This window comes from Filobasidium floriforme (assembly GCF_021052385.1).
Source record: "Filobasidium floriforme strain CBS 6241 chromosome Unknown HD553scaffold_10, whole genome shotgun sequence".
NCBI lineage: Eukaryota > Fungi > Basidiomycota > Tremellomycetes > Filobasidiales > Filobasidiaceae > Filobasidium > Filobasidium floriforme.
This window is the reverse complement of record NW_025763631.1, coordinates 278152-293357: the sequence shown is the minus strand read 5'-3', so window position 1 is coordinate 293357 and position 15206 is coordinate 278152. Positions and strand designations below refer to the sequence as shown.

Sequence of the window (15206 nt, the reverse complement as noted above, 5' to 3'; positions counted from 1 at the left end):
TCGGTGTTGTTGTTTGGATGTAGAACTAGTACCTCTGTAATAGCTCTACATCCGTTATTACATCTAGATGTCTACCCATACCTTGCCTCATTCCTGCGTCCCGTCAGCCTGTCCAGGGGGACCCCCATCGGGGGCCGCTCCCGGGCCTTACATAGACACATCACACAATTGTCAAACTTGTGTCTCACGATACCTAAGCATCCAATCCGTCAACATGAGCAACTCCCAAACCCCTGGCGTGAGTACTTCGTTCGAAAACTCGGTTCAGGTCGATACCCCCCAAAACGCGTGCAAAAACGCGTAATTACCGCATTCGACCGGACGTGACTGACAGCCTCCCTTTGCCATATGTGCTATCCTTTCCGCCCGTTGTTGTGACATACAGCAATCCTCTTCACACCTCACAGTCCGCTTCCCACATCCTCGGTCAGCTAGGTCTCCCTCTCAATCCCCTTCTCGTTCCGTTTCCACTGCACCCTCCTCCCCCCGCGAAGAAATCACTCTTGCTTCAGCGTCGCAAGCCTCGCAAACCTACTCGATCACCTCGCAAAGCCGACCTTTGACTGGCACGCCGTCTCAAGAACTCATGCCTCCTCCTCCTCTTCCTGCATCTACTCCTTCCCGGAACAAACGTGCCGCTTCAGGCAGCATTGAGACCTCGCCGGAGGAGAGGAGGGTTAGGTCAAAGCCGTCAGCCGAGAGCAACAGCTCGAACGAGGGCGGGGTCAGCAGCCAAGCCCGATGGAAGAAGGTTAAAACCAAGGAAGGACGGACGGCTGAGGAGTACTTGGTCGAGTGGTTGTGTGATGGAGAGAACTATACCAGGTGGAAGAACACCAACGGGGTTGGGAAAGAGGGGATGGGACAGAAGATCCTCGACCAGATGGGCGAGGCTGGCTTTGATCTGGCGGGGTGTAAGAACGTATCGGGATTGATCTCGAAGGTGAGTCTTCCGCTACACCATCCACTGACCCGCCGTATTCTGAACCTCAATGGACTGTTGCGCCATCAGATCAAGTACATCATCAAGGTTTGGAGCCAAGCGCACGAGGAGTTGCAGCAGACGGGGAGCGGCAGTACGGACTCGGATATGGAGAGCCAGGACCCCGATGAACGAGTCAAGACGGCGGCCTGGCAGGCCAAGTTTGAAGCCAGATACCCGTACTATCGTATGCTCGAGCCAATCTTGGGCAGCCGAACCCTTTACGACCCCAAGTGCGTCCTCGACTCTTCCCGAACCGATCAACGGCCCCTTGAACAACAACTCGGGATCGAGGATGGCGTTGCTCTACCTGGCAGCCGATCTCGTAGTCAGGCTCCCCGCACCCCTCAGAAGAGGAACGCTCCTCCCACCGAAGAAAACTCCTTTGGAGGTGTCAGCGGGGACATGGAGAGTGATCCTGATATCATTGCGATGATGAACGGGACCGACGAGTTTGATGACGACGATGGCGTACCGACCGGCCCTGGCTTCCGTTCTCTCGCCGCAACACCAATCCAGCAGCGCTCTCCTAGCTCCTTCTCCACCAGCTCCAGGGGATCAATCTCTGCGTCCGTCTCCGCCGCAAGTCGCCAGGTCGCCAAGGAAAGCGCCAAGAAGAAAGGCAAGGGTCAGGATGACGCCAGTGCCCCCATGGCAGCGGCGATGCTGAAGCAGTCTGAGATCGACGAGAAGACCTTTGAGGCGGACCAAGAGTACCGCAAGCAGCTGCTTGAGACCAAGGCGGAGGAGAGGAGGTTTGAGGAACGCAGGGTGGTGATCGAGGAGAGGAAGTTGCAGCAGGAATTGGCGGACAGGGAGGCGATTCGAGAACAGGAGCGAAGCAAGAACGAGCACTCGCAGAGGATGGAAAGGATCAACGCGTATCTCCAGCTGAGGAAGGACGGCATGAGTGCCAAACAGGCCAAGAGGTTGGCCGGTATCACCGACGAGATGGACGAAGATTAGTGAAGGAGGCTGGATCAGGAGGAATTGTGCTAGGCGGATAAGGTTCCAATTTATGCGTACGCCCCAACATGTCATGTCGATCTAATATGCTGATGTATCGAGTATTATACATCATATGTCCTCCAAGTCAAACGCCGGGCGATATTGCCGCAATTCGGCAAACTGCTTCAGCCACCGTCGCTTCGTATCCGGTCCCGGGGGACGATCCTCATCAAGTCTCTCCTCTATCAGATAGGTTTCGTATGCTTCTCTATTTTGTGCCGCCTCCCACTCGAACTGGCGATTCAGAGTCTGAGGAGATGGACCGTGGTCAGTTTCTGCCCACGCCGCTACTGATCGATCTGGTACTGACCTCCATGTCCCAGTCTTCCCAGAAATCGTCAAGGCCTTCCTCCTTCTGATCGGCCAAGAAGTTGTGTAAGATCGTCGCAACCCGAATCCAATTGAGAGCTCGCTGCAGATCTAGCTGCGTGTCGATCTGAGACCTCAAGGCTCGTAGGGATTCGAATCTCATTTTGAGCATACCGAAGGTGTGTTCCACCACGACTCGCACCGACGATAAGCTTCTGTTGAATCGGTTGACTTCCGCAGATAGTCGTCTAACTCCCCGGGCGTGCTTGAACGGGGACACCAAGTACTCCGTCTGAGCGAAGGCAGAGTCCGCCATGATCCACTGCCCAGGATCGAAGAAGGCGCCTGGATTGGTCGCCACAGCAGTTCGGCCGAATGACCGAGTATCGTGGGCTGAGCCGGGGTACCCCAACAACACGTAAGTAAACCTCCGTTGGTCGTCGCATATTGCCAGAAGCTGAAGGGCGTAGAAGTGTTTATAGTTGTAGAAATCGATGGCGTCCTCTAACCCTGGCTTGTATTCTAGCGGAATCGCACTCCCGTCGAGAAAGCCGACACAGTCGGGGAAGGGAGACCGGGTAGCTATCCTGCCTGCGATCATCCTCCTGGCTCTGCGATCCGGCCATTTAATCCAACCGCTAAGGTTCCGAGTGATCGCAAGAATACATCGCAGTGTCCATAGCTCGACGGTTCCTTCTGTAGATTCGACAGGACAAGGCGTCTTAGCCGAGAAGATCGAAGCAGGTTCGTCTTGGCTTACCTGCAATACTGAAGTGGATGGCCGATTGCCCCAAACTGACTCCGTTTCCGGCCATCCCTAACCGACGTAGAGTAACGAGAAGCTGATACAAGACGGGGGCCTGGGGGTTGTGGGAGTTGTTCGAGAAGATTGGGTCGGCCTGGATGATATCGTGTAAGGTCCAGAAGCACTCTTTGTTCATCCGAGCCTAACAAACGCTCGTCATGAGTACGTTTCATGGAGGTATAACACGGTGAGAGTCGTATACTAACTGTTTGTTTGAACCACTTTTCATTCATGTTCAGATAGTACCGGAAGAGGTCGTCGCGTCTAGACCGAAGATCCCTATTGACTCGACGGTGCAGGTAACGACGACTCTCTATGCCTTCGATCTCCGCAGCTAAGCCGAGGAGCATCGTGAGTGCCCGTCTCCTGATCTTTCGTTGGCATCCCGCTCGATCGGCAATGTCAAGGGCATCATCTTCGACCCCGAAAGAGATGTTGCGTAGCTGACGTGACAATCGACGGTACTTCAGATCCTGGAAGGCATAGTACTGAAAGGCTGTGTCGATCTGAGAGCGAAGCTGGGTGAGAACTCGTTGCTTCTCGGATATGTTGGGCATGGTCGCTACTATCTCTTGGCAAAGAAGGGCTATCCGGTATGGTTAACACGGTCGAGGTTGTGTTCGATTTGACAAAGGTACCTTCTCGAGGTCGACTTAGGCGATTGTACGAGAGACGGAAGCAGAAGGAAGCAAAAGTAGTATGCAACGGACATTAAATGCTGTGAAGTCCGCGATTTCTCGAATTGACCGATTCACCGACTTTACCGGAAAGCATAACCGGGTGACCTCGCGAATGAACTGACTTATGAACCGCGGGTACTCAAAGCTGAGCCATTCGCGGAGTCACCCGGAAGTAATTTTACGGCATCTTACGCGCGAACGAATCGCCCAATGACCAAGAACTTTGAGACCCCATAAAGGGAGCACCAGTAGTGCTCAATTATTGTAGCAGTACCGGTCTCAAAGCCTCTCGCTGCTTGAACTTGTGACGACACTTGCGAGAACATGGCTATCATCTGAGAGGACGCACAGCACTTCTAAGGATCCCAACTTGCGGTTGGAATCTGTTTGAAAGAAGGGTCAACACGAGGATCCCTTTCCGAGACTCTTGTCAAGCCACCGAGAGTCAGAATTTGAACATTCGATACATCTCAACTGCTGCTTCTTGGCTGCTTGAAAGCAAGTAGATTCAATCTGTTTCGGATTGGTGACATGCAAGTTTCTTGTCTTGTACAACTCGGTAGACGAGGTATCGATGGTTTGTCGCTCGGCGTATCATCAAGGACAACGGTCATGGCAGTCGGTATCTAGGCGCTGCTGCAAGCGTCAGGCCTGTACTTGCTTCTTCTTCGCTTTCATCATGCTCACTGGTAATTCGGAATACATCAGTTCGAGCCCGGTTGTGCTGTCTTCGCCACCTTGACTCACTTTCTCGCGACAACAACCCTGTCGTCATCCATCCCTCGGGGAACAACTCGACGACTCGTCCATAGAGCCTGGTACGAATCGCTTGACCTTTGGGTAACGGGATCACTTTCTTGGGCTTGTCTTTATTCTTCTCTTCCAGTGCCTCGCTGTGCAGGAAATGATCAATGAGCTGGGCAGTATACCGACAACCAACCTTTGAACTCACGCGATTTTCGTGACGTAATGGATCTCGTATTCGACATTTTCGACCGCCGCCGCGAACAGCTCGCGAAGCCTAGCCGTCCACCTCCATTTCTTCTGTGGTAAGACGATCTGAAGAAGGGTAACGGATGAACAACAAGTACGTAATAGCCTGATACTATACGGCTCACTGGCACCACGGTTGTTTCCCCCGTCACCGGATCTACTTCCATCGTCGTTTCTCCAGCTGCCTTTTTCACTGTGAGACCGGGATCAGATACTTATTAGCAAAGAAGTAGCGGTAAAAGCGAGCTACGACAATACTTGCTCTCTTCCTCGAAAGCCTGCATGTAGTCGACGGCGAGGACGTCGATCTCGATCTGTAACTCTGCCAAGATTTTTTCTTCCAGATTGGCAATGGAAACCGCCAAATAATCCTTGCAGTTATTCAACAACCATTTCTTCATGGTGAAGCGATTGTATCCGATATGGTATGGCGCAACCACGTCGAAGAACGGGTCGTCCATGATGCGCAAGTCGATGGCCTTGTGACCGACAGCTTTGGACGGTGCGACCAAGTCTTGGGGAAATACCTTTTTCCGTTCTTTGTTCTTGTAATATTGTGTCTCACGGTCTACTCGGCGATCAAACAATTTAGCGGTATCCCTGGGTTCGGGCGTTTGGAAAAGACTCACACGGCGTGTCCTGCCGCCAGAGCTCACGAAGTTCGGCGTGAATGGCTTCGGGCATCGTTGCCAGCGCCTCCTCCTGCGTATATGACATATGCAATGTTTAGCAGACAGGCAACTGACACACTTCGAAATCGCTTACTGGACCAGCATATAGTCTTGGTACCCAGGCCTCAGCGGGGGTGTCTACAGCGAGGAGACGCGGACGTGCGTTAGATCGGAGGCGGACGAACGATTCTAGGCATTCATAGGACTTACCCTTTTTGGTATTTTCCAGCACCTGGATTTCAGGACTCTCTTGCCTCGATTCGATGGCCACGACGTCGGGCGATCCCGGCATGCCATCCACTATGTTATTCAAGCTGTTCTTTCTGATCTCGGCGTTGAGCATTCCCGGTCGAATTCCCATTCCCAAAATCGTCTTGGTCTTGCGTTTCTTGACCGGTCCACCCGTCTCTTCTCCCTCGACCCGCTTCTTTCGGCGTTTTACGATCGGTCTACGAGAAAGATATCGAATCAGTCAGTCCGATCCAACGCTCGATCGTGAAATGCGACTCACTCATCCTCGACCACTCCGCACAGTTCGATATCCCCAAGCGCGACATGAAACCCGGCCCGCTTTGGCTCTTGGTAAAACAACGGCTCGTCCACCATCAACTCGGAATCGTCGACGAACGGATCGCTGACGTCGTATTCCGCATCTCTCGACTTGCGGGTCCGTATGGTCTTTTTCACCGGCGCGCTCTCCTCGTAATGCTTATGATACTCGGCGGCGAGCCGTTCAGCTTCAGCAGAGTCGTCCGGAGCGTCCCCGACGGCGGCCATCAGAGCGGCCAACGAGGAAGACGGCCCAGGTCCCGCTTTTGGCTCGGGGACTTGGCCCAATAATCCGTTCTTCTTGCCTTGCTTCTTCTTGTCCGTCTTTTCCTCCATGTCCATATCGCCGTCGCTACCCTCGCCCTCGCCCTCGGCCGTCAGACCCAACCCCCAAAGACCCTCCCAATATCCCTTTTCCACCACCCCGCGATCGATCGCCTCTTGCTTGAAATTGATGATCAACGCCTTACCCGGTTTCTCCTTGCCAACGGGTTTGGGAAAGCTCGCCGGGTTGTTCAGATCGAATTCGAGTCGGACCGTCTGCATGGGCAACGGAGCGGCGGGCTCGGGAGGCGCTACAACCGACGTGGTCAGGACGGCACGTTTCTTCTTTGGCTTGACCGCCGCAGCCGGCGTCTCGGTCGTTGTGGTTTGCACGACTTGGTTGTTCAGGCTCGCCGGGACCGAATCCGGTAAATCGGTCAAGCTCGAATCCTGCACCGAAGCCGCACCGAGTAGCGATCCCTGGGTAGCTACCGTCGCCTGCTCATCCACCTGCATGGCCTCTACCGTCGCGCTCCTCGGCAGGTCGAGTCCGGTCTCGTTTGGCGTCCCAGCAGAGCCTAGAGGAGGGAGGTCGAGGATGACCATTTGCGCATCCGGGTCTTGGCCCTCCTGACCCTGACCCGTCCTCGCGGCTACTTCTTCCTGACTCTCCTGCTTGACCCTTACGGATCCTGCCTCCCCATTGCCGTTCACCCGCTCGTCAGTCCCGGAGAGGAGCTGATTCAATGTCAACGGTTTACGAGAAGAGAGAAAGACGGGCTCGTCATCAGACAGATCGACCGACTTGTCATCATCTTCTTCCTCCTCGTCGTCGTCCTCGTCTTCTTCTTCATCTTCCTCATCATCGTCGTCATCGTTCTCGCCCTCATCATCTTCCTCGGCGTTCTCGGCAATATCGCCGTCGACCTGTTCCTCCTCGTCTGCATCACCATCCTCTTCATCGTCGTCATCCTCATCCTCCTCATCCTCATCATCTTCCTCTCCCTCTTGTCCGTCTTGTCCGTCGGTATGGTCCGTTCCGCCCTCTCCTTCCTGCCCCGTTGTAACTCCAACTGGCGTATCCAAGTCCTCTCCCCATCTCACTCCCCCATTCTTCCTACCCACCTCCCCTGGCACTTCTGCACCCTTGCTCGGTCCCGCAACGCTAACTTCATCCGTCTCCAGATCGACGACGTCCATCATCATAGCCAAATTTGACTTCTTTGGTTTTGTGTTCAAGTAGTTCAAGTCCGTCTGTCCTGTTAGTGGCGTCACTCCTCTTGAGTCTGATGCTTCGGCCCCAGCAATAGGAATAGGTTCAGGGTCTAACAAGTCCGTCAACGCGTGGACGTTCGAAGTCCTCCTCTCATTCCCGTTAATCCCTGTCTTCCCGTTATGATTCCCGTTTCCATTCGAGGTGGGCGAGAATTTGATATTGTCAATGCTCGTGTTCGAGGAGAGATGACTGGGTTGTCCGAAACGATGAGGAGATACAGGCGTGGATGTAGATATAGGAGTACGTCGCGGTGAGAGCTGCGAGTGAGAACCTTGTCTTTGCCCTTGTTCTTGGCCTTGTCCTTCTTTCTCGGGCGAGGGTATAAACATGGAAGAGGATACTTTATCCTTGATACGGCTACCACTGCCATATGCTGGGATGTGGAATCGGGCTCGTGGTCGTTGTTGTTGTCGTTGTTGTCGAGGTTGTGGTATCGCGGGCGGGGAGAGATTCGTGCTCGACTTGGGATTCAACCCGAACCGTGAGCCAGATTCCGTGTCGTAGTCCTTGTCATGGCTATTAGTGGCTAGATCTCTATTGGCAATGTCGGTATCGTTGTTGACGGTCGCCATGGGGCTGATAGCTCGAAGATGATGTCGACTTTCAGAGTTGTGTCGACTTTCCGAATCTGCTTCCGCCGAACCTACGACCTCGACGACGTTCGAATACCGTGATGACGATCCGGACGTGTTTTCGCGCAACGTCGAGGTAGGTGACGTGCCCGTCTGATGAGGTCTAGGTGGAGAAGGTAGTCGGATGTTGTGGTTGATGTTGATGGGTGGATACGATTGCTGTTGTCGGTCCATCAGGATCTAAGAGGGGGGTTGGTCGATGATGATGTGGGAAAGGATGTTGTGATGATGTCGGCTTTTTCGTTGCGTATATTCGAAAGATACGGTCGACGACATACCTCTCGATCTACCGAAGAAAGAGGACTTACACCTCGTTACAAGGGAAATGCTTAGTTGCTCGCTATCCGCGCGAAAGCCTCGTACTTATCAGGTTTGTCGAGATTCAGTAACTCAAAGAGGTGGTTGTGTATCGAGGTCCTTCCTGCTCGCCTTTCGTAGCCTCGTCACCCCTTGGCACTCTCGCCTTTTCTCCTTTCTCACCCTCCCACTCCCTGCCACACACTTTAGACCGGCCGCCCCTTGGCTCGTGACCAAACGGAACTCGACTCGACGAACCGAAATCGCATCCCCTCCTCGCAAAACAGAAGATATTTCGGTCGGGACGTGAGCTCGCTCGCGCGCGCGCACAGAGAGATTCGTAAGATACCGAGTCGAAAGCTGCATGGCCAGAGGATGCTCGAATGTCGGTTAGCAATATCGCTATACGCCCTGCAATCCACAACGCTTTGAGCCAAAGTACAGCGTTGGAGATTTTCAATTGCCAAAGAATTCCACCCCGCCGCAGGTGGTCGACAGTCAGAATCGTCGACCTCGGTGAGCCCTTCCTCTCGTTTGCGGCTTGAGCCATTTCTTTTTCTTTGCCTAGGGCCGGCATGCCGCGTTTGGCCTGACCGGATCTTCTTGCTTTGAACTTTGGCGAGTTGCGAGTTGCCTTCTTGCTTCTTGCTTCTTGCTTCTTGCTTCTTGCTTCTTGCTCTTGTAAAACCACCCATAACTCATAACTCATCGATCATTTGCGACGAATACAACCTAGGACAACCTCGATCTCTCCAAAGCTCCAATCTATACACCCCCTGCCCCTTGTCTCACATCTCAGCTCGCACCTCCCAACTCTTCTCTAACAGAACAGAAAAGAACACTTTCATCAACGAACATGTCTTCGGAAACCCAACAACCCGCACGACCGTCCATCATAGGAACCGAATCCGGCCCCGAACCGCCTTACCCTATCAAGATGTTCGGGGTCGTTGAGAGGGGGTTCGGGAGGGGGAGTAAGGAGTTGGGGATCCCGACTGGTGAGTCCCGTGTCGGATTGTGGAGGAAGCAGTAATGCGGATGGAGCTGATCTTTGGATCTTTACACCTTGTATACCATTTCATTCCGTTTCGAAACTCTTTTGGATCATCTACCACGTTGGTATAACCCTTGAACTATCTTCAACGCTATCTCTCCACCCTAATCCCTCGCAGCAAACCTACCTCGATCATCCATCGCTCCTCTCGAACAACTCTCATCTACAGGCATCTACTTTGGGTTCGCCAGGCTCCATCCGATACCCTCATCGTCGTCATCGTCGTCCACAACCGACCAGACACCAAACCCGGAGTCGAACTCGAACTCAACTGCCGAGGCAATCCCGAAGAACGGGAACTCCAGCGATGGATCGAAAGGTCTGAGCGTACAGGCCATCGAAAGTCTTCCGGGGAAGACCGCGGCGTACCCTCGATCGCAGGTGGAAGGCGAGGAGAACGACCGGCCTTCGACTATTTCTTCTGACAAAGCCAGTGCCAGTACCGGCACTGAGAATGGAGGTGGAGACGGAGATGACAAGGGAGAACAGCCGGCCTTGGGAGAAGAGGATTATAAAGTCTGGCCGATGGTCATGAGCGTGGGGTATAATCCTTATTACGGGAACAAGGAGATGACCGCCGTAAGCGCTCTCCTGGATCTCCGCTCAATCTCTTGTCCTAATTTGTAGCTGAAACCAAATCCATCTGCCTTTTTTTGGTTGGGACCTCGTAGGAAGTCCACATCATGCACCAATTCCCCACGTCCTTCTACGCCCACCCGCTCTCGGTCGTCCTCCTCGGCTACGTCCGCCCGGAACTGAACTACGTCTCCAAAGAGAAGTTGATCGAGGATATCAACGAGGACGTCAGGGTAGCTTTGAGGAGTCTGGGGAGGAAGGAATGGGCCAAGTGGGCGGATGCTAGGGAATTGGAGGTACCGCGCGATGGGGAGGTCAAGGAGAGTAAGGGGGATGACAAGGTAGAGGAGGTTAGCAACGGGGTCGAAGGGTTGAGCGTGGGTAATAAGGAGAAACAAGAAGAGATCGAGATCAAGCTTGAATTTGGGTGAGCAAATGTTCCACCTCTTATTCGACACCCTTGACTGATCTTCGCATCTGTTCTGTACGACCGAACCTCGCAGCGGCGGTCTGCACCTCTTGTTCTCGTCCAAGCCGAAACACTCGGTCAAATTGCCCAAGACGATCGAGGACGCTCCGGTAACGATACGCTACTTGATCAAGTGGATGAAGGACAACTTGCTGAGCGAGCGGGTGGAGATGTTTGGGGATGGCGAGGGAGTGTAAGTCGGGCGAGACATCTGCTTCCTCACGGTTATTGAGCTAGTACACCTGATACATGTGACATACTACTCAGACGCCCGGGAATCTTGGTGCTCGTCAATGATACCGACTGGGAGCTCGAAGGAGAGTTGGATTACCGATTGGAAGACGGTGACGAGGTCGTCTTCATCTCGACGTTGCACGGAGGTTGAGAATCCCGTAGAATGAGAATAGGCTGAGGGTTCGTAGATGCGTTCAATCCTAATCATATATGTATAGAGCAGTGGCATAGGTTCCTTTACGAGCGGGGTATATCGAAACAGCGGCGTTTGTGCCGTTCATATCAGTGCAGGGTGGGCACGTCTCGGTTGATACCGGATGTCGGAAACTTCAGTCTCGCCAACAAGACCGCTTGGGGAGTGTCGCTGAAAACGAGTCGCAGCGCAAATCAGCCGGCTTTATTCAAGGCGATTTTGCTACACGGCGACTTGCCTCGACTTGGAAACCTTGGTGACAAACCGCGTTTGTGGCGCGTTGGCCTCATCGTTGGTTTCGAGACGTTTCCTGCTGTCTTGGACGATCGACCAGGTTCCCCAGGGTTCGCCGTTAGGACGCTGTTTGTGCACGTTGAAGTTGATCGTGCTGCCATAGTCTCGACTGGCCATCATCAGCGCCCATTCGGTGGAGAATAACCCTCCAACGATGATGATGATCTGTGGGAACGACCGATATCAGCTACGCTCTCTATTCTTTCACTGGGATAGACACTTGCGTCCTCCTTCTTGATACGATGCTGATCACCATAGGCCGCCGGGATGGCTTCGGCATTGACTTTGAGATACTCCCTCGCCGGCTCTCTATCGTTCAAGAAGACATATTTGCCCTCGTAAATGACTAGACCGGCTCGTTTCGGCTGAGCCAAGGCGGACAGCGGGACGCTATAAGTCCACTCGATGTCTCTTTCGCTATGAAAGTCGCGCTTGTCAGCGTGTCTAGGCGCAAACTTCAATGATTGAGCGCAACTCACGCCTCGACCTGGCCGTTCTGGCGAGAGACGAATCGGATGACACTGTTGGTAAGCGACGTCACGCTGTCGATGGCTCTGAGAGCGGCATTGCGCATGGAGACGGTCTTCTCGGTCAGACCAGATCCAGTGGGTGGGTCTTGTAAGGTAGGAATGGGAAGGGGCAGACAGATGTTCGCTGGCGGCCCTTGCTTCGCCTATCATCCTCTATCGTCAGCTGATGCTTCCGTCGGGGCTGAGCGAGACTCACGTTGAAAAGCGTGTGAAATGCTCCTGATGATGTCAAGTATCCAATGTCGCCAATCTCGCAAGCGGTAGGCTGCCATAATGGCTCGCGGAAGCGGTCATCGAAAGCGTGAGTGAGGTGGTGACGGTAGCTGCGAGCCAGCTTTTCAAGCTTGTCATTCTCGATTGCATCGATATCCTCGACAGAAGGTTCAGACGGACTGCTGCTCTCGCTCAAGAGGGATTCTTCGTCATCCTCCAGCGGAAGAGAGATATTTTGAGGCGATATCAAGCTGTTGACAAGCTAGATCAGCGCAAGCGCGGTTCGCCATCTCCTTGCGATTCGTGCTTACTACTGCTCCTCGGGTCCAGCTTGGTCATCCTCATCATCTTCCAGGTCGCTTTCCTCTCCAGCGGTCTGGTAGCTTGTACGAGTGTCTTGAGTGTCTCGACTCTCTAGTGACGTAATGTCCGAGTCTGTGAGCCGTGGTACTGATTGGTCAGCGATATTCAAGAGCTCGAACGGAGCATCATCATACCTCGTCCTTCAACCGTCGATACGGTGTGGCGTCGGTCGCCATTTGGCAAGAGCTCTTCGATTGTCGGGCTTAGATTTTCGAAGGACGGTCGATCCGCCGGCTCTAAGAAACAAAGCATTCAGTCTCTGCCACTAACGATACTAGCTACGACATACTATGCTCCCAGCACTTCATCACCAACGCCTTGATCTGGGGAGCGGTGGCCGGGATTTGACACCTCTCGCCGTTGAGAACCATCGCGCGAACGGTCTGCGAGTTGACGTAACCGTACGGGATATCGTTCGGGGCAAGCATCTCGCAGATCGTGATGGCAAAAGCGAAGACTGTAATTTTTTGTCCCTACTTAGTCGAAGGAAATATAATGTGTTTGCGTCACACTTACCGTCCGAAGCGAACGAGATTCGTTGCCCGAGAAGAACCTCTGGGGCCGTCCACCGCAAGGTCCCACCCGTGGGCTTTACAGTCGACTTGCGCTCGATGTCCATCTTGAGCTCAGAAAGACCTGTGAGGAAGCATGTCAGTTTGTCGAAGCGGATTCGAGGAATTTGAGTGCGACAACTGACCGAAATCGCATATCATCGGTACATGGTTGTTGGATATCAACACGTTCTTCGCTTTGAGGTCCTGGATGGCGTGAGTCAACAAGGTATGAGTTTCTAATCTGGGAGACCTCTATCATGGGTATGGTACTTACTCCGTGGCAAACATCACGGCTATGTAGATAACTCATGCCGTCCGCGATACCCAGCATCAATCGGATCTTGTGCGCGTCAGCACCAACTTCCGAGCGCAAGAAGCTGAGCAGGTTGGCGTTCAGCATATAGGGAGACACCAGAAAGAACGGACGGCTATAGCTCGCTCCCCAAAGCTCCAGGATGTTCTCATGTCTCAACGGTTTCCAAATCTCGACCTCCCTCAAGAAAAGCTGATCGTTAAGGAATCAGCTAGCGGCCTTTCTCCAGCCAAACCATGCTTACGTCTTTGTCGGTCAACGCGTTAAGCTCCTTGATTGCAACGATCTGACCTTGCCACGTCCCTCGCCAGACGGTACTATAATTCCCATACCTGTAACAGTTGAGTCGGTCAAGCGGTGCTTCAGTTGAATATTTATGTCAGAGTGAACCCTTACGCCACCTGTTCGTCCCGACTGATCTCCAGCCGCGTGATGGTCCAATTCGGCAAGCCATCGAGCGAACTAGCGCTTCTCCGACAGAGTACGTCATATCTGTACCGCACGGATAGGTCTTCAGTGAGTGTCAAGATTTCTCTACGCGCTGATAGTATCGCTCAACATACCCTCTTCTCAGGAAATGAACGTGTTGCCTGACCATCGGTGTAGCGATAGCTTCATCGCGGTACCGCTTGCCGTGATTCGCCGGCGTGCGCGATCGACTGGGAGCTACCGCGCCCAACGCCACCGGATGTACGGAAGTTGGAGACGCATGATAAGGATCGCCTGTCGTAATTTTGTCAGCTAACAGAGACACCGTGGACAGGCGCAGCTGGACTGAAGATGCGCTAGAGCTGGGTCGAGTCGAGTTGGGTGCCTGGTGGGTAGGATGTGCGTTCCCGTTATTGCCTTGGAGCGCGAAGACAGCATCTAGAGTTCGTTGGATCGTCTTGATCGATTCCTGGATATCGTCACCTAGGACAATTATAGCGAACGATCAGCCATCCCTCTCGGACGAGCCAAACCATCCATCTGGCACCTACTTTTTACCTGCAACACTTTGAGCCTATCATGATCGGAACAGCGAGCAGTCTCTTTCAATAATTTACAGCATGTAAGCCGATCATGGACGACCCACATTTTCTCGTCGTTCTCGGACGCCTCTTCGATCTTGGCAAGCAAGATATCCATATCCCGTTTCCTGTCCGCTTCGGATTGGATCCTCCACCGCTCGGAGTTCAACGCCGTCTGAAGCTGTTCGCACGGCGTTCAAGTCATGTCGTCATGATCTTAAGTCTGGATTTTAGGCAACACACGAGAATGAAACTCACGTGAAACACCTTGACGCAATCTTCCAGCTGTTCAGTAACGTCCTGGATACCTTCGTTGATCTGGTCGCATCGCAAGAAGATCTTGAGAAAGTTGCGCTCTGCCAATTTCCTGACCAGGTCTGCTCCGTGCTGCAGGGTGCTATCGAAGCCGCCGACCCGTGTAAAAGCGTCAGATGAAGTCCCTTTCCTCTGTATTCAATTGGATCCTACTGCTCACCCGGTCAAGTTGATCAGACTCGCCTGCATCTCCACCCCGATCGAATGCCCATCCTCGTTGATCCCCTTGACACATCCATCAACAGCAATCAACAGCTCGATACACCGCTCTGCCAATCTCCATGCGCTGGTCTCTACCAACCCGACCCGTTGGATCATCCCCCACATGGACTGTACGGCGACGAAACATTGTCCAACGAGGTCTCCACCTGCCGCTTGGCCAATCGTTGTGGTCAGGTTGACAGCGAGTCCGATGTGGCAGAGGATCTCGTATCGTTTTCGAACCCGCTGGAGGGTGGCTTGGCGATCAAAGTCGAGGTCATGGGAAGGAGAGATGAAGGTCGGATCGGGCTGAGGAAAGAGCGGCTCAGCAGGAGGTGGGACAGAGAGTGGGGTGAGGGTCGAGGACATCATGGTAGATAAACCCGAGGCTACGTTGTGGACAGTCTCGGAGGGTGGTTTT

The 15206-nt window shown here is 53.4% G+C and overlaps 4 protein-coding genes across 4 annotated transcripts; 2 read left to right on the top strand and 2 right to left on the bottom strand.

Annotated features, from left to right (window-relative positions):
* Window positions 1-586: 586 nt before the first annotated feature.
* On the top strand, window positions 587-1948 carry HD553DRAFT_341839 (uncharacterized protein; the record flags this gene model as incomplete). Its single annotated transcript, XM_046182676.1, has 2 exons — window positions 587-943; window positions 1013-1948. 2 exons carry the CDS (start codon window positions 587-589, stop codon window positions 1946-1948), a joined length of 1293 nt encoding a protein of 430 aa, XP_046036816.1.
* A 2270-nt stretch (window positions 1949-4218) lies between these two features.
* HD553DRAFT_310800 (uncharacterized protein) lies at window positions 4219-7081 on the bottom strand. The gene is made up of 9 exons (XM_046179873.1): window positions 5960-7081; window positions 5659-5897; window positions 5543-5586; window positions 5407-5479; window positions 5040-5345; window positions 4903-4970; window positions 4737-4843; window positions 4532-4677; window positions 4219-4470 (listed from the first exon to the last, which is right to left on the bottom strand). The coding sequence occupies exons 1-9, from the start codon at window positions 6865-6867 to the stop codon at window positions 4430-4432; spliced, it is 1932 nt and encodes a 643-aa protein (XP_046036815.1). The 5' UTR covers window positions 6868-7081; the 3' UTR covers window positions 4219-4429.
* A 2241-nt stretch (window positions 7082-9322) lies between these two features.
* On the top strand, window positions 9323-10950 carry HD553DRAFT_341836 (uncharacterized protein; the record flags this gene model as incomplete). The annotated part of the gene is made up of 5 exons (XM_046182675.1): window positions 9323-9464; window positions 9639-10099; window positions 10192-10523; window positions 10600-10758; window positions 10833-10950. 5 exons carry the CDS (start codon window positions 9323-9325, stop codon window positions 10948-10950), a joined length of 1212 nt encoding a protein of 403 aa, XP_046036814.1.
* HD553DRAFT_23852 (kinase-like domain-containing protein) lies at window positions 10940-13845 on the bottom strand (the record flags this gene model as incomplete). The annotated part of the gene is made up of 14 exons (XM_046177314.1): window positions 10940-11163; window positions 11231-11451; window positions 11511-11703; window positions 11766-11959; window positions 12013-12280; window positions 12341-12464; window positions 12527-12628; window positions 12682-12849; window positions 12909-13028; window positions 13090-13150; window positions 13221-13451; window positions 13504-13591; window positions 13656-13751; window positions 13823-13845. Coding segments are annotated over 14 exons (1971 nt in total), but the record flags the coding sequence as incomplete, so codon positions are not given.
* Between the last annotated feature and the right edge of the window lie 1361 nt (window positions 13846-15206).